Source organism: Trachurus japonicus, chromosome 18, assembly GCF_045865225.1.
Source record: "Trachurus japonicus isolate A0001 chromosome 18, Traja_1.0".
Taxonomy (NCBI): domain Eukaryota; kingdom Metazoa; phylum Chordata; class Actinopteri; order Carangiformes; family Carangidae; genus Trachurus; species Trachurus japonicus.
Window position 1 is genome coordinate 6,355,278 of NC_140924.1, and position 24,593 is coordinate 6,379,870.

Sequence of the window (24,593 nt, forward strand, 5' to 3'; positions counted from 1 at the left end):
GAGTTTAGTTTTGACTAGAAATGAGACATTTTGACAAGAAACAAGACAAATATTCTTGGAAAGATTTTGAGTTTTTGCAGTGTGCTAACAGGAGGAGTGCAGAGAGTCTTCTACTGCAATGAAAGTACTTAGGGGCTATTTGAAGATCATACAACCCCACTTTAAAAAAAAAAATGCTACTATCCCTTTAATGTTTCTGGTTCGTCATTATTGTGCCTTTTGGACAAGTTTTAGTCCTGAATGCTCAGTGCTGTCATCCTAAGTGCCTCTAAAGTGTGAACATGATCACGGATGGATGACGTTGTAAAAAAAAACACTAGAAGGTGCTGAACTTCCAATCCTGGCCTCACATTTCAGATGGGACCAAGAAACCAACCAGCGAATGGAAATGTGGTGGGATGAACAGTGAATATACCAGAGGATTAAACACTGAACTGACTGTTGATGGAGCAAATGTTATTACCAACGATCCAAAGCTGAAATAATAATAACTATGTAATAATAAATCAGCTCAAATGTTGATTTCACTTTGGCAAAGACTCTTATGGTTGCTCATGCTTACACAACATTTGGGAATGTTGGCTTTTTTTCTTTTTTTTCTATGTTTGTTTGACAAAAATACTCAATTTTGTAAAAAACTAAACCAAACAAACTGTAGTTTTGGTGTCGATACCAAATGTCAGGTATATGTACAGAAAATGTTCAGCCCTGTGTTATACAAACAGGTAACAAGAAAGAAAGGCATTCTGCCATTGTCTAATAAAACCTGGCTAAATTTGTATAAAAATGTATTTGTATGAAATAAATATGTTCTTTAAAGCTATCCAACATATCAGTTCCTGAAATGTGAAAAGAGATGAAGAATTAAAGGGGTTTAATTTGGCATTTTCACTTACATTGTCCTACCTTTTTAGTTTTGGAATAAAAAAAAAAGTTGTTGGCTTTCTAACTTGCCCTAATTGTTGATGGCAGGTTTTTGTTCATGTAGTAGTAACTGAGTGAAGTGAAATAGCCACTTGGCTTGACAGAGAATTTACAATAATTATGATCACAGTCAATTTAAGCAAAAAGCATTACCTCAGGAGCATTACTGCAAATACAGCAGTAATAGCAATAAAAAAAACTGAAATATGCAATAAATAGGTTGAGGGCAGCCATAACTAAATGTATACAAAATATAGCCCACAGTGTAGTGTCTGTGGAGCAAATGCAGAATTTCTTTTTGTCATGAGACTGGAACGGCATGCTATGTAGGATGTTTACTTCAGATACGCTGCACCACCGGCCCCATCTAGTGGCAGAAACAAAGAATTCTTGTTGAATGCTTGAAGAATGCTTGTATCTTTGACCATTCAAATCTATTCTGAAAACGCAGTTTCTGTCTGGACAAAACTCTGAAATGATAAAATACTTTATGCGGATTCAATAAATCCATATTGGGTGTGGGTGCAGGCTCATAGAGAAACACTGTGATAGACGCAAACACACAGACCGTTACAGTAAAGTAGACAGTTACTGATAGCTGAAAACACTTTTCTTTTTTAAAACAAAGTCTTAAAAAAGATTGTTTTAGTAAAACAAATCAATATTTGTTGGTATTTTGGAACAATCAATTCAATCAAATCAAAAATCAAAATAAACTTTAATGTCCCCGGGGGGGCCATTACATCCTGCATACAGATTTTAAAACCATACACCATTTCACATACTCACACACACAATCAACAGAGATCACTTACAGACAGTACGACTAAGTTCATAGTTCATACAAGTAATACATAATTATTGTAATAAATAATTATTGCACTTTCTCCTATATACATTGCATCTTGCCTCAGTATTGCCACAGTCTCTGGGTCTAGATTGCACCTTTTGTATGTGTGGACTACACCATCAGCATCAATTTAAAGGTGCCGAAGGAATAGTTTATGTGTCTATTAAAAAAAAAGAAAGAAATTTATATAACAATTAAAATGATGGATATAAAACAACAAAACCCTTGAACATTGTTTTACAGTACACAGATAATAACCAAATACCTAATATAAAAACACATATGATCCAGAACTGGATAGCAAGTAGAATAGAGTGAAAAGAACAAAACAAAACAAAAGATTATCAAAGAAATGAACTGTCAAATGTCTTTTCATATTAAAAAATATTGATGATTTACATCCAAACAATCACAATTAATCAGCTAGAGTAGCTCTCTAGTTTTTGTTTTAGGGTTTTCACTTCAAAAACAGACAACAACCAAAAAAAGGTACAATTTGACCATATTTTACGTTTTCCTCCGAGATGGTACAGTCTGACCCCCTCCCCTCTCTCTCCCTGAGTGGTACGGTCCAACTGCAGGCGGGAAAGCACAGTCTTTGATTGAGATCTGAGTCTATGGGAAAGCATCGAGCGTCACGTGACAAGAACGAACCGAGCCAACATGGCGACCAGCAGGTAGTCAAGGCTGCATCAGGCTGTAGCTTAGTAACAAGAAGCTTCTTCCTGCTGCAGCGACCAAACACAGCGGCGTCAGCTCACGGAGGACAGTCGGTTTGATTTCGGTAAGTTTGCGCTTTTTAATCGAATAACTGACACAAACCAACGCAAAGCTGATATTTGAAAATAAACCCCTAACGTTAATATTTTTAGACGTGAGGTCCCGACCGGCCTGCTAACTGATGCTAACACGGCTGCTAGCCTATTTGTAAACAGTGGGTGAAACGTGCTGCTTCAAAACGAAACCACTGACACAATGAGACACATCTGTCCTCTAGAAATGACTGGTATCGATTTCCGATCGCTTTTAATTTCGATAGTGTGAGTGACAGTGACCGGCTGGAAGATTAACAACAGTATAACGGTTGGAAAACTGGGTGTAAATCTGTTTAACGGTAACAGTTAAAGCTCCTCTGATCAATAGCACTGTGTTTCAGTCCATGTAAAGTTAAAACAATGTAAATAAATGCTGTGTTTCCCATACAGTGACACACTTCAGTTGTGTGTTTTCCAAATTAAACTAGAAAAAAGCATTTCCAAGAATGGAAATGCTGTGAATGCTGAAAGCAGCTGAATGCTATTGCTGAAGCAATGCTGAATAAGCTGAAGAAATCATTGAAACAAAGTTGAATTAGCTGAAGAAATAGCTGCAAAAATCCTGCATGTTTAAAAGTCTGACAAAGCTGAAACATATACCTTGAAGACTGAGGGCGAAAAGCAGTAGAAATGTTAAAAGGGTAGAAGAAAATGCACAAATCCTGCAAGTTTAAGATGTGAGTTGAAATCTGCAGCTAGTCCAACAGGAATTAACTGAAGCAACAATTAAAGCAGATATCAGCTTCACGGCCGTTTCGGCTAATGCTGTGTTCAAGGCAGGCTTTTGAAACCGTAAGTTACAGCTTCAAGTCACAACTACGACTTGGTAGCGTTCCAGGTAACCCGTAGCTCGTGTTTTTACCGTCCTGTTGTCTGTGAAAGTTCCCTATAACGGCCACTCGTAACTTCCGACCCGTGAACTCGTACCAGATCGAACTGGTATGACTTCACAGGAAGGAAAAACACAAAGTACGAGTTTCCTTGAACGCACCATGAGTTAGCAGCCCCCGCCCTTGTCAGGCATCAATTGGTCCTCGTGCTACATCACCACATTCACGCGCATCCCTTGGCTGCACACACAGCCCTTCATGCCGTTCTCTCCCCTCATTGGATAACACTTGTATCCCACAAGGAAAATTTTCTCCTCGGGTTACAGCAGAGCAGAGTGACGGAGAGACTCGTGTTTAGGCTGAAATACTTCATGTAAGTGATTGCTGACGGAAAATAGGACTATTTAGGACTTATATTAACAAAAACATTCCACTGATATCTGCTTTAAAACTGAAGCAACAAGTGAGAATAGATTAAAAAGTTTACATTTAATTTCGATAGTGTGAGTGACAGTGACGGACTGGAAGATTAACAACAGTAACGGTTGAAAACTGTGTAAATCTGTTTAACGGTAAAAACAGTTAAAGCTCCTTCAGTCCATGTAAAGTTTAAACAATGTAAATAAATGGCACACTTGACTTCAGTTGTGTGTTTTCCAAATTAAACTAGAAAAAGCATGTCCAAGAATGGAAATTGTGTGAATGCTGAAAGCAGCTGAAGCAATGCTGAATAAGCTGAAGAAATCATTGAAACAAAGTTGAATTAGCTGAAGAAACTGCTGAAGAACTGTTGAAAAAGTCTGACGCTAAAGCTGAAACACATAGCCTACATGTAACTTGAAGACTGAGAGATGATGAATGCCTTTTATAAGGGCGAAAAGCAGTAGAAATATTATTAAATAGTCTGTGTTTCAGTCCATGTAAACAATGTTAAACAAATGACACACTCCAGTTGTGTGTTTTCCAAATTAAATTATAAGATATAATGTAGTCATAATCAATAAGTGAAACATTTCCACCCAACAACACAAGACAGAGGCAGCTGATCATCATTAACTAACCGTTTAATCGATTAAATATTGAATATCACAACTTTTACTCGACAAATTGGTGAATTTTAACTTTATATTAAAGCAGCAGATATTCTGAGTTAAAAGCGTGAAATCTGCAAATATGTGTCTTTTTTCACAGCGTCTTTACTTAAAAAAAAAAGACTGAAATGAATATAATGTAATTAAATTAGATGACAATCCTCAGTTGTGTGTTTTTACAGATTATAAATTAATATATTATGTAGTTATAGAAATGAGTTCAGAGTGAAAACATGGTTTAATCGATTCATTATTAAAATATCACTACTTTTACTTCACAAACGGTTGAATTTCAACTTTTTTTTAAATGCAGGACAAAGGAAAACAGCAGATATTCTGAGTTAAAAGGGTGAAATATGCAAATATTTGTCTTTTTTCACAGCATTTTTACATAAAAATAGGCTGAAATTAATACAAAGTAATTAAATTAGATCAGAATCCTTATACTTTCTGCTGTAGGTTAATTATAACATGTATTTTCCACTATTTTATGGTGTTTTATTTGTTAAATCAAGGTAATAATAGGCCGATTGATTGAAACTGAAACTGTTAGGCTATCTGGTGATTATTTTGATTATTGAACAAAATGTTGACAGCAGTCAATCGATGATTTGAATCTAAAATGAATCCTCTGTTTTATTTTTATTTCAGTTGTGTTTTCATTTCTGTGTGTGTCTGTGCTGTCGGGCTTCGAGGCAGCGAGATGCCCGGGAAAAGCAGCGACACGTTCAAAGCCGGAGACCTCGTCTTCGCCAAGATGAAGGGTTTCCCACACTGGCCTGCAAGGGTACGGACGACCATGACAACCACCATGACAACGACAAAAACTACAGAGTATTTAATGTTTAACGTGACGTTTGTGTGTTTGTTCAGATCTGTAAGTCGGACGACGGATACAAGAAGCGAGTCCCCGTCTTCTTCTTCGGGACTCATCAGATGTACGTTACACGAGTTTAATAAAGGGATAGTTCAACATTTTTTGGCAAAGTGGCCCCATTGCCATAATAATTCCTATAGTCATAGCAGTAGACAGAGCCGTGAGCTGCTCAGAGCTACGCTACGGAGGCTCATTATGGGATTTCTTTGGTTTCAAACTCATCAAATACACAATCCAACAACTCCACAACGCTCTGGTGGACAAGTTGTGACCTGCACATTCACCACGCTATGAGATAATAACACAACGTTACCAGACAGAGTTGTTTTAGAGGGAAATTCATGCAAAACCGCTGATGTGTGTTGCCTTCAGGGACAGTTTTTCATCAAGCAGTCTCTGTATTTCCCTCTAAAACAACTCTGTCTGGTAACGTTGTGTTATTATCTCATAGTGTGGTGAATGTGCAGGTCACAACTTGTCCACCAGAGCGTTGTGGAGTTGTTGGATTGTGTATTTGATGAGTTTGATGAGGGAAACCAATTAAGAAATCCCATAATGAGCCTCCGTAGCGTAGCTCTGAGCAGCTCACGGCTCTGCTCCGCCGTTCTAAAAACAGCTTGCACCGACAATTAAAGGTAACAAACCTACTGCTATGACTATAGAGATTATGGCAATGGGCCAATTTGCCAAAATGTTGAACTATCCCTTTAACATACAATGATTTATATTTAAAAGCATTGATTTGTGATGGTTTATTATTATCAGAGGAAACCTTCCGCCCGAGAACGTGGTCCCTTACGTGGGCAACAAGATGAAGTACGGCAGCGGCGTTCGCATCAAAGGCTTCACGGAGGGGATGTGGGAGATCCAGAACACACCGGGACTCGGGAGCAAACTCAAGGTCGGAAAACGTTTTTATCTCTGTTTTATCTGAAGTTATTGATCCATAAGAAGAAGATTGAAAAGAAAAGAAAAGAAAAAACACTGGATGGTTTGGTTCTATTCTATACCTCATATAAGTACTAAGTGTAGGTCTATTTCAGTGCTCAAATGTAGGCTAGACTTAAAAATGTTCTACTAAGTGACTGTATTTTAATATTGGAGTGATTTGATTTGAGTTGTCTCGTTAATTAATATTACTGTAGCATTGTTATTTTTGGGAATATTATTTTTAAGATGAGTAGTGCTTCTACTCTCACTGTCTAGTATGTATGCATGTGTGTGTCTTGTATCGGCCCTTTGTCTCGGCTTGCACCTATTATTATTTTTCTTGTCAATGTATTTTAATGTGTCCTATTCTTGTTATTCTGTATTGGTGCGAATAACTAAACTAAACTAAACTATTACAGGGTGTCTGCGGGGTCTTAAAAAGTATTAAAAGGTGATAAAAGGAGAATTTGGGGAAAATTAAGACCCTTAAAAAGTATTTAAAAGTCTTTTCACGACTTTATAAAGTCTTAAAATTTTGAAGGTAATTTTTTGAATTAGCCGTCCAAGAGTTTGAGTCCTAAAAAACATTGTGAAAGTGTGTGAATTTATTCATTTTATTAAAAAAACAAGTGGAGAGTGGAGCAATGTTTTTTTTTTTTTGATAAACTTTGCCTTTGATTTATTATCCCAGCCTATTTTGAATTCTGTTGTATCATAGTGGTCTATAGTCTTTATCACAAACTAGAACTGTTAAGTTGAAAGTGTCACTAGCTGCGTTTCCATTACAGATTTTCGCAAAATAAAAGCGATATTTCTGAAACTTCGAAAAAGTGCAATTGCTATTTGCGGCTGTTTCCATTGAAAGGTATTTTGCGAATGAGCCGTAATGCGTCTTGCGTTTCTATGGTGACAGCACAGTGATCTCAGCTGCCGACAGCTGTTGCTGTTATTGTTTTTAACAAAGACAAAAACAGCGCTTGATTGCTGAAAGGCAAAGCCCGTGTGGCGCTGCAGCGGCCACAAATAAGGACGCACTCACACGGGCCAGTTGTACCGTGCTGAAGCTCTAATGCCCCCTCCCCTGTCCCCCGCTGGCCCCTCACACCACCTCCAACCCAAGCTGCTTAAGCTCGGTTTCCTCCGTTGATATAGAGGGATTATTTGTTTACCAACACAGCGGATGTGCGCTTTAACCTGACTGCAGAAAGAACGGAGCCTTTTAACACCAGCGGTGATGAGGCGCTGTCGCGCTGACAACAATATAGGTGGTTGTGTCCACACACCCGTACTGGTTTATGTGACTTAAGGTGACATTTCGGCGCAGGAGGGAGTGGGAGTGTGGATGCGAGCCAGTCTCCTTCAACCATGCACGGAAAAGGGGAACGATAGGAAAGGTTTTTCTAATTTATTGAGAAACGATGCCCAGGTCAGCAATGCATTACAATAAACATGTGGTTCATTTGTCCCCTCAAGTTACATAAACCAACACAGCGTGGACACACACAACTCCGGTGACGCCGGTGACGTGTAGAAAAGCGAAAAAAGTGTTTCCATTACACTTTTGCGATACACGTTTGTATCGATACGTCTCAAAAACCACAATCGCAAAAACTTTTTTGCGATATTTGAGAGTTTTTTCGAAATGTAGGTGTTTCCATTATCAGTTTTTAATTTCGATATTTAGGTTTTGCGCATTTCAAGGGGTAATGGAAACGCACCTAGTGATGTAAATGGTCACAGCTTGAAGTGTCACTGAGGTGTTAAAAAATATTGAGAAGGTCTTGAAAAAGTCTTAAAAAGGTGTTAGAATTAACTTCCAGATTCCTGTATAAACCCTGTATTGTTTTGTTTCCTTCAGATGCCGACAAAGACCAACGCTCAGACGCCGCCGGCCAAACAGACTCCATCTCCCAGAACGACCAACGATAAAGCGAAGAGCTCCGCTGCCGCTGCCGCCAAGTCGACACCCGGTAAAACTGCAGCTGTGAAGCCCGTCAGTAAAACCACACCAACTCCTCCTCCTGCTGCTGCTGCTGCTAAAACTCCCACCAGAGCCTCGTTAAGATCTGCTCCAGAGAAAACACCAGAGAAAACACCAGAGAAGACTGCAGCTCCACAGACAACGACGGCAACGACCGCGAGGAGCCGAAGGTCGGAGTCGAGAGCAGCGACAGCGACGGTGGCGAGCAGCGATCTACCTGCAGGAGGGAGGAGGAGCAGCAGAAACACCGTCACCGTCACCGTCACCTCCATCAGCAGCAGCTCAACAGCAAACAACCAGAAGGAGGTTTGAGTTTAAAATGTTGAACTTTTACTGAACAAAATTACTTTTTTTGAAACTTTTTTTTTTATTTTTCCGCTTTTTAAAAAAAGTTTTCTGACTCTTTGCTGTGAATCGCGTCTCAGTCTCTCCGGCATCTGAGAAGAATCGATTATAACCAGCCACACGGTCAATTAAACAGAACGTAAAATGCTTCAAATTAGTGTTAGACTTCAAGGTGAGACACTTACAGGTTAAAGTAACATTGCGGAGTTTTTCGGCCTTAAAATAATGTTTCCAGACTCATTGCAATGGTAGAAAAATGGTTAATAGGATGAACCGTGCTGCCGCTGCAGCCTGAGCCGGGTCGCGTCGGCTGAAACTGCACCATGTAACTTCCCTACGAATCACCGCTTGTTTACATAGAGGCTTGTTTATGCCGTTACGTGCAGCGGCTGTTGTCCGTCTGCCGTCTGCCCAATTTCACGTGAATGCAGCATGAAAAATACGACTGAGTTGCTTGTGATATACAACCGCAACGCTAGATGGGAGGAATTCCTACACAATGTCCCTTTAATGTAACATTAGATCAACGTGAGAGAAACGGGAAATTTCCACTGGATGTGGATTTGTTTCAATTCTGTGTCAGTTTCATGCATCATGTGTTATGATTAGTTAGCTACGGTCTGGTATAAAAGTTGTTTGTCCAGAGATCATAACACTTTAGAGTGAATGATTGTGACAGTGGCATTAGGCTCGATAATAGGGCTGGGACGATATGCTTTTCTCCCGATTTGATTCTTCTACGATTTTTTTGGGATGCCGATTCTATTTAAATTGCTATTCTACGATATTGCCGATTTTCTCGATTTTTAGTCTGCATTTTTAACACCTTTTCAAAACCTGGACTCTCTGTATGTAGAAAAGGCAAACAAATGCACATTGCACAATAAAAAAATAAAAAAAAATCCCCAAAAATTCAAAAAAGAAATCGATTTTTGAAAATAAAAATCGATTTAAAAATCGTCAAAAAAACCCCCACCCCTACTAGATAACAATTAAGCATTACAGTCGTGTTCAGTGACACTAAACTCTTGTGTGGCAGTAGCTGGTATTTCAATGGCGTCACAGAATCGTTGAGTAGTTTTCTTCTCTCTGTGTCTCTAGTCGACGGCCGACGAAGCCGAAGCCGAAACCAAAACTCCGGCTGTGACCGAACGAGCTTCAGAGAAACCTCCGACGTCGGCCGCAGAATCAAAACCTCCGGGAAGTAAAACCTCCACAGAGTCCGACACCGCCGCAGCAGCAGAGGCTCGGTCGACGAGGAGCCGAGCGGCAGAGTCCAAGGTAAACGGGAAAGAGAGAAACGAGTCACCATGACGATAAGGGAGGAGGAGGAGGAGGGATGATGTCATAGAGGAGTCGTAGCGTTGATCTTATTAGTGAGTTTGTTTTGTTTTGTTTCAGGGGACGACGACGACAACGACAACGGCGGCGACGGCGGCGAGTCCTGCTGCGACATCGCCAGGTAACACACTGATGATGTCACTGGAGGGTTCTTACGGATCCTTAAAAAGTCTTAAAAGGCATTGAATTCATTAATCTAAAAACCTTAAAGGCCTTAATTGGCATTAAAATGTCTTAAATCAATTTTTCAAAGTCTTAAAAAAAATGTTAACACATGGTAAGTGGTATTTTATGATTGTAATTAGTCTCAAATCTCAAAATAATTGGTAACATTCTGACATAGAGAAGTTTTAGTGGCGGCCGTCAACGCTAAATTTCTCACCGCCACCAGCTCCCGAGTCAGTGTTTTTGTTTTTTTCTGGACTTTTTATGCATTTATTTTGAAAGGACAGCTGGAAAGAGACATTTATTTTGAAAGGACAGCTGGAAAGAGACACAATCCAATGTTCATGTAGCAGTCACTTTACCTTGGATCACATAGGGAAGTGGGTAAAATTGTCCCTGACCCTGTGTAATTGATGTGGTGTTTCTTTTCCTCTTTTTTCTGCATTTGTGTTTATTATGAAGTCAGTCTTAAATTTAATTTCAAGTGGCTTAAAAAAAGTCTTAAAAAGTCTTAAATTTAACTTGGCTTCAGCTGTAGGAACCCTGCACTAGAGGCAGACCAGCGGTTTCTGCCAATAATCAATAATCAATCATCTTTATAATGAAACTGCATCAAAGTTTAAAAAAATATATATATATATTTTTTTTTCTTTTGTTAAAGTTAAAAAAGTGAAGATGTCAGATTCAGAGTCGAAGAACGACAGAGCAAAGAGCGACCGGACGGAGGAGGAGAGAAAGAAGGAAGAGGAGGAGAAGAGGAAGAAGAAGAAGGAGGAAGAGGAGGAGAGAAAGAAGGAGGAAGAGGAGAGGAAAAAGGAGGAAGAGAAGGAGAAGAAGGAGGAGGAGAGAAAGAAGGAGGAAGAGAAGGAGAAGAAGGAGGAGGAGAGAAAGAAGGAGGAAGAGAAGGAGAAGGAGGAGGAGAGAAAGAAGGAGGAAGAGAAGGAGAAGAAGGAGGAGGAGAGAAAGAAGGAGGAAGAGGAGGAGAGGAAAAAGGAGGAAGAGAAGGAGAGGAAAAAGGAGGAGGAGAGGAAAAAGGAGGAGAAGAAGGAAGAGGAGGAGAAGAAGGTGGTGAAGAGGAAGAGAGAAGAGAAGGATGAAGAGGAGGAAACAAAAGAGGAGAGGGGGGAGTCGGGGAGTGAAGGAGTGAAAAGAAAGAAAGAGGAAGAGGAGAAAAGCAAACGGGATGAAGGTGTGGAAGGAAAGAAAGAGGAGAAGACGGAGGAGGAGAAGACGGAGACTCGAGGGGTGAAGACGAGGAGAGCGGAGAAAGAGGAACAGAAGGAGGAGGAGAAAAGGGAGGAAGAGAAAGAGGGAAAGAAGGAGGAGAGGACAAGGAGAGAGAGCGAAGGAACGAGGAGGACGAGAGAAAGAAAGCAGGAGGAGAAGAAGGAGGTGGAAGGAAAGAAAGAAGAGAGAGAGACGGGGAGAGGGGAGAGGAAGAGGAAAGGAGAGAACGGAGAGAAGGAGGTGCAGAGGAAAGTGAAGTGGGTGAAGATCAGAGAGGAGGAGGTGAAGAAGATGAAGGAGGAGAGGAGGAAGAGGAGGAGGAGAGGGGAAGAGCAGAAGGAGGAAAGGAAGGATGAAGGAGGAGAGGGGGAGGAGGAGGGGAAGAAGAGGAAAAAGAAAGAGGAGGAAGAAGAAGAGAGAGAAGGGAGGAAGACGAGGAGGACGGAGAGGGAGGAGCAGAGGAGGAGAACGAAGGATGAGGAGGAGGAGAAGAAGAAAGATGGAGGCTCCGTGGATGAAGAGGTGAGTTAAGTTTTATTTGATCATGTGACAAAACAGGAAGTTGTTTAACTTTTATTTGATAAAAAAAATCGCGATTCTGGATCGATACAACATCGGTTTCTTATTAACGTTTCCTCTGTTCCTCACAGGCTTCCGTAGCCAAGCCGCTAAGCCGCTAAGCCGCTAAGCCGCTCGTTAACCAATTAACAACCGTTCCTCTCCTTCTCACCTTCTCTCCTTTCTCCTCTCCTCCTCTCCTCACCTTCTCTCCTTTCTCCTCTCCTCCTCACCTTCTCTCCTTTCTCCTCTCCTCCTCTCCTCACCTTCTCTCCTTTCTCCTCTCCTCCTCACCTTCTCTCCTTTCTCCTCTCCTCCTCTCCTCACCTTCTCTCCTTTCTCCTCTCCTTCTCACCTTCTCTCCTTTCTCCTCTCCTCCTCTCCTCACCTTCTCTCCTTTCTCCTCTCCTTCTCACCTTCTCTCCTTTCTCCTCTCCTCCTCTCCTCACCTTCTCTCCTTTCTCCTCTCCTCCTCACCTTCTCTCCTTTCTCCTCTCCTCCTCTCCTCACCTTCTCTCCTTTCTCCTCTCCTTCTCACCTTCTCTCCTTTCTCCTCTCCTCCTCTCCTCACCTTCTCTCCTTTCTCCTCTCCTTCTCACCTTCTCTCCTTTCTCCTCTCCTCCTCTCCTCACCTTCTCTCCTTTCTCCTCTCCTCCTCACCTTCTCTCCTTTCTCCTCTCCCCTTCTCTCCTCTCCTTCTTCTCTCCTTTCTCCTCTCCTTTCCTCCTCACCTTCTCTCTCCTCTCCTCTTCTCTTCTCTCCTCCTTCTCTCCTTTCTCCTCTCCTCTCCTTCTCTCCTTGCTCCTCTCCTCTCCTCACCTTCTCTCCTCTCCTCTCCTCTCCTTCTCTCCTCTCCTCTCCTCTCCTCTCCTCTCCTCACCTTCTCTCCTTTCTCCTTTCCTTCTCACCTTCTCTTCTTTCTCCTCTCCTCCTCTCCTCACCTTCTCTCCTTTCTCCTCTCCTCTCCTCCTCACCTTCTCTCCTTTCTCCTCTCCTCTCCTCTTCTCTTCTCTCCTCCTTCTCTCCTTTCTCCTCTCCTCTCCTTCTCTCCTTGCTCCTCTCCTCTCCTCTCCTCACCTTCTCTCCTCTCCTTCTCTCCTCTCCTCTCCTCTCCTCTCCTTCTCTCCTCTCCTCTCCTCTCCTCTCCTTCTCTCCTCTCCTCTCCTCTCCTCACCTTCTCTCCTCTCCTCTCCTCACCTTCTCTCCTTTCTCCTCTCCTCTCCTCTCCTCACCTTCTCTCCTCTCCTTCTCTCCTCTCCTCTCCTTCTCTCCTTTCTCCTCTCCTCTCCTCCTCTCCTTCTCTCCTTTCTCCTCTCCTCTCCTCACCTTCTCTCTTTGCTCCTCTCCTCTCCTCCTCTCCTTCTCTCCTTGCTCCTCTCCTCTCCTTCTCTCCTTGCTCCTCTCCTCTACTCACCTCTCCTCACCTCACCTTCTCTCCTTTCTCCTCTCCTCTCCTCACCTTCTCTCTTTGCTCCTCTCCTCTCCTCCTCTCCTTCTCTCCTTGCTCCTCTCCTCTCCTTCTCTCCTTGCTCCTCTCCTCTCCTCTCCTCACCTTCTCTCCTTTCTCCTCTCCTCACCTTCTCTCCTTTCTCCTCTCCTCTCCTTCTCTCCTTGCTCCTCTCCTCTCCTCACCTCTCCTTACCTCACCTTCTCTCCTTTCTCCTCTCCTCTCCTTCTCTCCTTGCTCCTCTCCTCTCCTCTCCTCACCTTCTCTCCTTTCTCCTCTCCTCTCCTTCTCTCCTTGCTCCTCTCCTCACCTCTCCTCACCTCACCTTCTCTCCTTTCTCCTCTCCTCACCTTCTCTCCTTTCTCTCCTTCTCTCCTTGCTCCTCTCCTCTCCTCACCTCACCTTCTCTCCTTTCTCCTCTCCTCACCTTCTCTCCTTTCTCTCCTTCTCTCCTTGCTCCTCTCCTCTCCTCACCTCACCTTCTCTCCTTTCTCCTCTCCTCACCTTCTCTCCTTTCTCTCCTTCTCTCCTTTCTCCTCTCCTCTCTTCCTCACAGGGCTCCAGACTAACTTTTTTGACTAGGAGCACAATGGCCCCTAACTTAAAATTTTAGGAGCGCAAGCAGAAAATTTAGGGGCGCACACCGAAATCGACTTGCAAAGTAAATTTTCACATTTCCTCAAATTTTCACTGTATTAATGATAAATAAATATTTATATTTTATTATTTAGACACACTACTTAAAACTCTGTGAGCCTCTGTGCAGCGCTGCTCTGCAACGCGAGTCAACCTGCTTCGTTGCCTTGTGACGATTTGAGTACCGCTGCTGAGAGCACGAGCATATTATGGGATGTTTAAGGTCTGTAGCGAGTCGTCGGAAGAAAAAAAAATATTGCGGGTGATGTTCAGCACACACACGCGCAGGTCGTAGGTCTGTGTGTCTCCTGCTGTTTCACACGGAGCTACGAGATGTAGAGAAGAGAAACACACGCTTCTTTTCACACAGTAGCCAATCACAGTGGTCATTGGAAAAAAAAAAAAAGAAAAACGGCAAATTTACTGGTCGCACATGTGCGAGTAGATGAAAAAATTACTCGCATTGTATCAAATTTTAGTCGCAAAATGCGTCTAAGCCCTGCCTCTCCTTCTCTCCTTTCTCCTGATCAGGTTTAATCCTTTCAGCTCTCATAGACGTGACATTTCAATAACTTTCTCCAGATGTTCAGGAGATTCAGGTGATCAGAAGGTCGAAGGTCATCGGGGTCGCTGTGACCTCACAGAGTTGAACTGAGATGTGATGTCATCATGATGTCGTTGTTGTTTCCTGTCGTCGCAGCGACACCGACGTCTGGCGGCGAGGAGGGAGAGTCTGATCAAGTCTCTGAGGGGTCTGCTGAAGGCCGGGGGCGGAGCCAAGAGCTCGCCGTGAGCAACACACACACACATATTGATTCCACCTCTCTCTCTCTTTACTTTAGTATTCAACATTTTTTCCCTCCTTCATCTCACCATCTTTCTCCTTCCTTTCTTCCCATCTCTTTACTCCTCCTCCTCCCTCCTTCCTCTTCCTCCCCTCCATCCATCCCTCCCAGATGCCCATCTTCTGTTTTATTTTAACCCTGTTTACTTCTTCCTCCCTTCTTCCTTCCTTCTCTACTTTCTTTTTCCTCTCACTCTCTTTATCCCCCTTTTCTGCTTTTTTTTTTCTGTTTCTTCTTCCCTTCCCCACTTTTATATCTCTCCTTCTCCTTTTATATCTCTCCTCTCCTCTCTCTCTCTCTTTACTTTAGCATTCAACATGTTCCCCCTCTTCATCTCACCATCTTTCTCTTCCCTTTCTCCCTTCCCCCTCCCTCCCTCCTCTTCCTCCCCTCCACATACTGTACTTCTCCCTTCCTTACTTTCTTTTCCTCTCACTCTCTTTTATCCCCCTTTTCTGCTTTTTTTTCTGTTTCTTCTTCCCTTCTCCACTTTTATATCTCTCCTTCTCCTTCTCCTTTTACATCTCTCCTCTCTCTCTCTCTTTACTTTAGCATTCAACATGTTCCCCCTCTTCATCACACCATCTTTCTCTTCCCTTTGTCCCTTCCCCCTCCCACCCTCCTCTTCCTCCCCTCCACATACTGTACTTCTCCCTTCCTTCTCTACTTTCTTTTCCTCTCACTCTCTTTATCCTCTTTTCTGCTTTTTTTTCTCTGTTTCTTCCTTCCTTCCCTTCCCCACTTTTATATCTCTCCTTCTCCTTTCCCTTTCTCCCTCCTCCCTCCTTCCTTCTTCCCTTCCCTCTATTCCTCCTCTCCTACTTCTCTTCTCATCTTCCTCCATCCTCCTCTCCTTCATCTTTTATCTTTTACTTGATTCTCTCCGTTTGTGTTTTGTTCAGGAGAGACGGAGCGAAGAAGAAGACGATGGAGACGAGAAAGACGACGGAGAGGAGGAACATGAAAAAACCGACGGTGACGGAGAGGAAGAAGAAGGAAGAGGAGGAGGAGGAGGAGAAAACGACAGAGCGGAGTCGGAGAGGAGAGAAAGACACGACGACGAAGACGACGGAGGAAAAGAAGACGAGAGAAAGAGAAAAAGAAACGGGGCAGAAGAACGAGAAGAAAGGAGAGGAGAAGAACAGCGAGGAAACGAAAGAGCAGAAAGAGGAGGAGAAGAAAGACGAGAGGAAGATCATCGGGAAGATCGTCAAGGCGACGGCCGGACAGGGGACGAAGGTTCAGGTGAAGACGATGATGGGAGGAGCCATGGCGACGGTGGCGACGGATGAGGAGAAGAAAAAGAAAGAGAAAGAGGAGAAGAAGACGGAGAAAGAGAAAGAGAAAGAGGAGAAGGTGGTGGAGAACAAAAAGGTAGAAGAGAAGAAAAAGACGGAGAAAGACAAAGAGGAGAAGAAGACGGAGAAAGAGAAAGAGGAGAAGGTGGTGGAGAACAAAAAGGTAGAAGAGAAGAAAAAGACGGAGAAGGAGAAAGAGAAGAAGGACGGAGAGAAGAAACCCGAGGAGAAGAAGACGGAGAGAAGCGCGGCGGAGGTGGAGAGGAAGTCTGAGAGAACGAGAGGAACAGCGACAGAGGTGGAGAGGAAGTCTGAGAGAACGAGAGGAACAGCGACAGAGGTGGAGAGGAAGTCTGAGAGAACGAGAGGAACAGCAGCGACGGCGGCGGACGACAAGAAAGACAAGAGCGCGACGGAGGGAGAGGAGAAACGAAAGAAGAGCAGCGAAGGAGAGACGACGACGACGACGACGGAGAAGAAAAAGAAGAACGAAGAGGAAGAGAAGAAAAAGAAGAACGAAGAGGAAGAAAAGAAAAAGAAGAACGAAGAGGAAGAGAAGAGGAAGAAAGAGGAAAAGAGTGAAAAACCCGATAAAAAGGAGGAGGAAAAGAAAACGAGTGCAAAAACAGAACCAAAGAAGATGAATGATGGCGAGATGAAACCAGAGAAGACGGCGAGCACAGGAGAAAAAGAAAAGGAAAAGGAAAAGAAAGAAGAGAGCGAGTCGCCGGACGGACAGAAGGAGGAAGAGGAGGAGGAGGAGGAGGAGGAGAAGAAGAAGAGTCGGACCATGACGCTGACGGACTCGACTCTGCACCGTATCCACGGAGACATCAGGATCTCCCTGAAGAGCGACAGCCCGGTGAGGTCACGACGACATCACCATGACGTCATCACTATGACATCATCACAATGACGTCATCACCATGACATCATCAGGGTCAGGGCTCGTACAGTTTAGAAAAAAAAAGGAAAAAAGTCAGTAGGCAGTGGACTGTGAAGACATTAAAGGGACAGTTCAACATTTAGTCAGATCCTCCTCTCTTCTCGTCTCATCTCCTTTCCTCTCCTCTCTCACCTCTCCTTTTTCCTCTCATCTCCTCTTACCCCTCACCTCTCCTTTCCTCCAGGGTTCCCGCGGGTCCTTAAAAAGTCTTAAAAAGTCTTAAATTAAAATCTGGGTAATTAAGGTCTTAAATTGTCTTAAATTTACTGTAAATTTGCTATTGGTATTAAATTTCCAGATGGCGCATTTAATGCCGATGGAAAAGCACAGTAGTTGCCCGTAAAACGTCTATTTGTTTGATCCCGAGTCCGTGTTTTTTTTTCTCTCCGACTTTTTATGCATTTATTTTGAAAATACAGCTGGCGAGAGACGGGGGGTGGATTGACAAGTCAGGGTTGGAAATTCTCACCCGTCACTGGATTAAAAAAAAAAAATCGGTATCGTAACGACACGTAGGCCCAATATGAAATGAGTGTGAGAGACAATCGTCCGTGTGTCACCGTGTCAGCTGATTGTTTAGTGAGTGTGTGTGGCTGGCTGCGTTGTGTTTCACTGCTGTCTCCCAAGCAGCTAGCCTATAGCTATAGCTTGTTGATGTTTAGCGCTACCTGGAGCAACAACAACAGTCGCTGTAGCTTCTACTGAGAGCGAGTCAGTAACGCACGTGAGACACACCGACCGACCGCGCACATGTCGCGGACATCGTCAAACTTCTCGCACTGTTATAAAACGACTGTTGTGTTGTGTGACGGCAGATACAGAACCAGGTATTTATTTAAAGGTAGAGAGGGAGAAGGAGCGAGGTGAGCCGGGGGAGGGAGGGGTGTGTGTGTGTGTGTGTGTGTTGTTGACTTATGCATAGTGGAATAAAGAGCTACTGTGGTACAGTATTATCATACAGTGAGCAGGGCCGTTGCTAGGAATTCTGGGCCCCCTGAAAGAATACTAAAGTGGGCCCCTGACTTTTCACTTTTTTTTAGACTACGTATTATCATTTTTTACTTAGCCTACTTTGTTTTGATGCTAATGCAGCATTACTATGAGTATTAGTCAGGGTCTTATGCAGAAAAATTCAGTCATAAAGATTAGACTACTGGGGGTTTTTTGTGGGCCCTAGTACTGGGCGCTGGCCCCTAGAATTATCATCACCTTTCTCCCCTATACAACGGCCCTGACAGTGAGAGTTTGATGATATGATATGTAATACTGCAGTGAATATCATAGGCTTGTTATTGAGGTATTGTAATACTAGGGATGTAATGATATGAAAATCTCACAATTGCAAGGTTTTCATATCAGAAAAATAGTGGGGTGATACAGTTACTCTACAGTAAAATTAAACGTGAGTGAAGAAATAGAGCATTCTCTAAATATTTTATGTGGTGGTACCGTTCCATTCAAAATCAAACAAATTACAGTACAAATACCACAATTGTAGGCTACACGCAAAATGGTGGCGGATAAAAACATTGAGTGGCAGGTAGAATTTAGGAACCCCCCCCATCGTTCATGTTACAGTCACTTTACCTTGGACCATGTGGGAAAGTGGGTAAAACCCATTTTTCCATTTGCGTTTTGGTCTTAAATTTCATTTCAAGTGGCATTAAAAAAGTCTTAAAAAGTCTTAAATTTAACTTTACTTAAGCTGCAGGAACCCTGTCCTCTCTCCTCTCCTTTTTCCTCTCATCTCCTCTTACTCCTCACCTCTCCTTTCCTCTCTCCTCTCCTCTCGTCTCCTCTTTCCTCTCCTCACTCATTTCCTCTTTCCTCTCCTCTCTTTTCCTCTCTCCTCTCCTCACCCCTTTCCTCTCCTCACCCCTTTCCTCTTTCCTCTCCTCACTCATTTCCTCTTTCCTCTCCTCTCTTTTCCTCTCTCCTCTCCTCACCCCTTTCCTCTCCTCACCCCTTTCCTCTTTCCTCTCCTCACTCATTTCCTCTTTCCTCTCCTCTCTTTTCCTCTCTCCTCTCCTCACCCCTTTCCTCTTTCCTCTCCTCACCCCTTTCCTCTTTCCTCTCCTCACTCATTTCCTCTTTCCTCTCCTCTCTTTTCCTCTCTCCTCTCCTCACCCCTTTCCTCTTTCCTCTCCTCACCCCTTTCCTCTTTCCTCTCCTCACTCATTTCCTCTTTCCTCTCCTCTTTTCCTCTCTCCTCTCCTCACCCCTTTCCTCTTTCCTCTCCTCACCCCTTTCCTCTTTCCTCTCCTCACTCATTTCCTCTTTCCTCTCCTCTCTTTTCCTCTCTCCTCTCCTCACCCCTTTCCTCTTTCCTCTCCTCACCCCTTTCCTCTTTCCTCTCCTCACCCCTTTCCTCTCTCCTCTCCTCTCTCCTTTTCTCCTCTCCTCTCCCCTTTCCTCTCTCCTCTCCTCTCTCCTTTTCTCCTCCTCTCCTCTCCTCTTTCCTCTCCTCTCTCCTTTCCTCTCTCCTCTCCTCTCCTTTTCTCCTCTCCCATTTCCTCTCTCCTCTCCTCTCTCCTTTTCTCCTCTCCTCTCCCCTTTCCTCTCCTCTCTCCTTTTCCCTCTCCTCTCCCCTCTCCTCTCCCCTTTCCTCTCTCCTCTCCTCTCCTCTCCTCTCCTCTTTCCTCTCACCTCTCCTTTTCTCTCTCCTCTCCTCTCTCATCTCGTCTCCTTTTTCCTCTCTCCTCTCCTCCTCTCACCTCTCCTTTCCCCTCTCCTCTCCTCTGCTCTCTCCTCTCCTCTCCTCCTCTCACCTCTCCTTTCCCCTCTCCTCTCCTCTCCTCTCTCCTCTTTCTCCTCTCCTTTTCCTTTCCTCTCCTCTCTCCTTTTTCCTCTCTCCTCCCCTCCCCTCCCCTCCTCTTCTCTCTCCTTTCCTCTCTCCTCTTTCTCCTCTCCTTTTTCCTCTGTCCTCTCCTCTCTTCTCCTCTCCTCTCTCCTCCCCTTTCTTCTCCTCTCTCCCCTCCCCTCCCCTCTCCTCTCCTGTTTGACATGTTTTAACATTTTATTGGCCAAAACAACTAATCGATTAATCATTTAAATATTCAACAGATCAATAGATAATCAAAATAATCGTTAGTTGCAGCCGTAGTTCTGACGATACAAGTCAGAGGTGTAAAACTAAAATAGTTGTATTCGTATATTTCATGCGTACATTGACAGTTCAGGGGTCATGCATCGTCATGGAAACGTGTCATTGGTTAATGTGTGTGTGTGTGTGTCCAGGACGTGTCCAAGTGTCTGACGGCGCTGGACCAGCTCAGCATGGTGTACGTCACCTCACAGCACGTCCAGAGGCACAGTGAACTCATCGCCACGCTGAGGAAGGTATCATCTATCTATATCATCTATCTATCTATCGTTCTATCTATCTATCTATCTATCTATCTATCTATCTATCTATCTATCTATCTATCGTTCTATCGTTCTATCGTTCTATCTATCTATCGTTCTATCTATCTATCTATCTATCTATCTATCTATCTATCTATCTATCTATCTATCTATCTATCTATCGTTCTATCGTTCTATCGTTCTATCTATCGTTCTATCGTTCTATCTATCGTTCTATCTATCTATCTATCTATCTGTCGTTCTATCTATCTACTCTATCTATCGTTCTATCGTTCTATCTATCGTTCTATCTATCGTTCGTTCTATCTATCTACTGTCTGTCTGTCTGTCTATCGTTCTATCGTTCTATCGTTCTATCTATCGTTCGTTCTATCTATCTACTGTCTGTCTGTCTGTCTATCTATCTATCTCCCTCTTTCTTTCTTTCCATCTACTCCATCTCTCTCTTTCTTTCATTTTTCTTTCTTTCTTTCTTTCTTTCTTTCTTTCTTTCTTTCTTTCTTTCTTTCTTTCTTTCTTTCTTTCTTTCTTTCTTTCTTTCTTTCTTTCTTTCTACCCCTCTCTATCTCTTTCTATCTATCCACCCCCTCTCTCTGTTTCTTTCTTTCTTTTTTCTTTCTTTCTACCCCCTCTGTCTTTTTACTTCTTTCTTTCTTTTCCCCTCTCTGTCTGTCTTTTTCTTTCTTTCTTTTCCCCTTTCTTTCTTTCTTTCTTTCTTTCATTTTTCTTTCTTTCTTTCTTTCTACCCCTCTCTCTCTATCTCTTTCTATCTATCCACCCCCGCTCTCTGTCCCTTTCTTTCTTTTTTCTTTCTTTCTACCCCCTCTGTCTTTTTACTTCTTTCTTTTCCCCTCTCTGTCTGTCTTTTTCTTTCTTTCTTTTCCCCTTTCTTTCTTTCTTTCTTTCTTTCTTTCTTTCTTTCTTTCTACCCCTCTCCCTCGCTCTCTATCTATCTATCTATCTATCTATCTATCTATCTATCTATCTATCTATCTATCTATCTATCTATCTATCTATCTATCTATCTATCTATCTATCTATCTATCTATCTATAGTATTGATGATGTAATAATGGTTTATTGTGTGTGTGTAGATGCGTTGTTACCGTGCCAACCAGGTATTGATGATGTAATAACGGTATATATGTCCTGTGTGTGTGTGTGTGTGTAGATGCGTTGTTACCGTGCCAACCAGGTATTGATGATGTAATAATGGTATATGTGTCCTCTGTGTGTGTGTGTGTGTGTGTGTGTGTGTAGATGCGTTGTTACCGTGCCAACCAGGTATTGATGATGTAATAATGGTATATGTGTCCTCTGTGTGTGTGTGTGTGTAGATGCGTTGTTACCGTGCCAACCAGGCCATCATGGACAAAGCCTCCATGTTGTACAACCGCTTCAAGAACGCCTTCCTGGTGGGGGAGGGGGAGGAGGTGGTGAGCGCCGCCTTCCTCCGCTCGCTGCTGGAGGAGAAGGAGCGGGAGGAGGAGCAGAGGGCCCGGCTGTGGAGGGAGAAGGTGAGGGGGGGAGGGGAGAAGGAGATGAGAGAGGAGGAGGAGGAGAGGAGGAGGAGGAGCAGAGGGCCCGGCTGTGGAGGGAGAAGGTGAGGAGGAGGGGGGGGAGAGGGAGAGGAGGAGGAGGAGAGGGAGAGGAGGAGGAGCAGAGGGCCCGGCTGTGGAGGGAGAAGGTGAGGGGGAGGGGAGGAGAGGAGGAGGAGGAGGAGGAGGAGGAGGAGAGGGGGAGGAGGAGCAGAGGGCCCGGCTGTGGAGGGAGAAGGTGAGGGGGGGGGGAGGGAGGAGGAGGAGAGGGGAGGAGGAGGAAAGGGAGAAGGAGAGGAGAAAGGAGAGGAGTTGAGAAAGGAGAGGAGGGAAGAAGGTGATGAGGAGAGGAGAAAGGGAGGAGAGAGGAGATGAGAAAGGAGAGGGTAGGAGAAAGGAGAGAAAGGAAGAATGTGAGGAGGAGAGGGGAGGAGAAAAGTGAAAAGGAGAAGGGAGGAGAAGAAGGGAAGAAGGTGAGGAGGAGGGGAGAAAGGAGAGGAGATGAGAGGGCCCGGCTGTGGAGGGAGAAGGTGGAGAGGAGAGAGGAGAGGAGAGGAGGAGAGGAAAGGAGAAAGGAGAGAAGGGGAGAAGAAGATGAGAAAGGAGCAAAGGTGAGGAGAAAGGGGAGAAGGTGGGGAGGGGAGAAGGAGATGAGAAGGAGAGGAGGTGAGGGGAGGAGAATAGAGAGAAGGTGGAGAGAAGGTGAGAAGGAGATGAGAAGGGGAGGGGGGGGGGATAGAGAGAAGGGGAGGAGAGAAGGTGGAGAGGAGGAGAAAGGAGAGAAGGGGAGAAGGAGAGGAGACGAGAAAGGAGAGAAGGGGAGAAGGAGATGGGAGAAGAAGGGGAGAAAGGAGAGAAGGGGAGAAGGAGATGAGAAGGAGAGGAGATGAGAAAGGAGAGAAGGGGAGAAGGAGAGGAGACGAGAAAGGGGAGAAGGAGATGAGACGAGAAAAGAGAGAAGGGGAGGAGGAGACGAGACGAGAAAGGAGAGAAGGGGAGGAGGAGATGGGAGAAGAAGGGGAGAAAGGAGAGAAGGGGAGGAGGAGATGGGAGAAGAAGGGGAGAAAGGAGAGAAGGGGAGAAGGAGATGAGATGAGAAAGGAGAGAAGGGGAGGAGGAGACAAGACGAGAAAGGAGCGAAGGGGAGAGGAGATGAGAAAGGAGGGAAGGGGAGAAGGAGATGAGAGAGGAGAGGAGATGAGAAGGGGAGGAGGAGAGGAGACGAGAGTGGAGAAAGGAGAGAAGGAGAGGAGAGAAGGGGAGAAGGGGAGGAGAGGAAAAAAGGAGAGAAGGTGAGGAGGAGAGGATAGGGAAGGAGGAAAGGGGAAAGGAGAGAGAAGAGAAAGGAGAGAAGGAGAGGAGACGAGAAAGGAGAGAAGGGAGGAGGAGATGAGAAAGGAGAGATGGGAGAAGGAGAGGAGAAAGGGAGGAGGAGAGGAGAAAGGAGAGAAGGAGATGAGAGAGGAGAGGAGGTGAAAAGGAGAGGAGAAAGGGGAGAGGGAGTGAGGAGAGAAGGGGAGAAGGAAAGAGGGGAGGAGAGAAGGGGCGGAGGGGAGAAAGGAGAGAAGGGGAGAAGGAGAAGAGAGAGGAGATGAGAAAGGAGAGGTGGAGAGGAGAGGAGGAGAGAGGAGATAAAAAGGAGGTCATACATCACCACCATAATGACATGTCGTATTGATCGTTTTCTGTTTCCTAATCAATAACACATCAACCCCCTGCTCCCCCTCTCCTCCAGCTGCAGTGGACTCTTCCTGAAGCTGCTTCACAGTCTGGACCGAACCAACTCCCTGCTGAGGGGGGTGGAGGCCCTGAGCCCACCTCCCCCTCCTCCCCCGTACAGGCTCAATGACACCGTCCACACACACACACACACACACACGCTGTTGCTAAGGCCACTTCCTTAGCAACAGCAGCTGAGTCCATTTTTAATTGATAATTTCTCACATGTTTATAATTGATTCAGTAAACTCAAACTACAGCAACTTTATTATCACTGTCACTGTCACTTCACTTCCTGGTTGTAACTTGAATCTACCTCTGTTATATTGATCGTCTGTTATGTTATTGATCGACTGTTCTGTTATTGATTATTATTATTATTGATTATCGAGCTGGAACGGTTTGTTTTTATCTTTATCTTTATCTTTATTTTTATTTTTTTCGGTGATGGCATTAAGTTAACTTAAAAACATCCGGTCACGTTGTCACTAAACACTCCTGGTTAATATTAATAATAAAATAAAACTAAAGCTACGTCGGCCATGTTTCTCCCTGGGGCTGATGGGAAATGCAGTTTTTTCTTTCCACAGCATTAAAACACACACACACACACACACACACTCCCTCTGCTGCTGCTCGGTGTTTCCACTCACATGTTTTTATTGTGACGCAGTGATAAGATGTTTCTATTCTTTATTTTATTTTTATTTTTATTTTAAAGTTTATACAGTTGTTTTGTTCGGTGCCCGTCACTTGTTGTGTAAATATGTAATTTTTTCTTTTTCTTTTTTTTTTTTTTTTTAATCTTAAATTTTTAAAACACGACCGTTGTACAAAGTGGATGTGGCGTCTGGAGTCGGATTAT

General features: G+C 43.9%; 1 protein-coding gene across 1 annotated transcript; it reads left to right on the top strand.

Moving 5' to 3' along the window:
- Positions 1-2,427: 2,427 nt before the first annotated feature.
- Positions 2,428-23,990, top strand: psip1b (PC4 and SFRS1 interacting protein 1b). The gene is made up of 14 exons (XM_085759254.1): positions 2,428-2,558; positions 5,162-5,297; positions 5,384-5,448; positions 6,153-6,288; positions 8,176-8,496; positions 9,745-9,924; positions 10,045-10,105; positions 10,811-11,565; positions 14,718-14,806; positions 15,765-16,218; positions 16,279-17,022; positions 20,344-20,445; positions 21,809-21,988; positions 23,745-23,990. The coding sequence occupies exons 2-14, from the start codon at positions 5,214-5,216 to the stop codon at positions 23,856-23,858; spliced, it is 3,285 nt and encodes a 1,094-aa protein (XP_085615380.1). The 5' UTR covers positions 2,428-2,558; positions 5,162-5,213; the 3' UTR covers positions 23,859-23,990.
- The last annotated feature ends 603 nt before the right edge of the window (positions 23,991-24,593 follow it).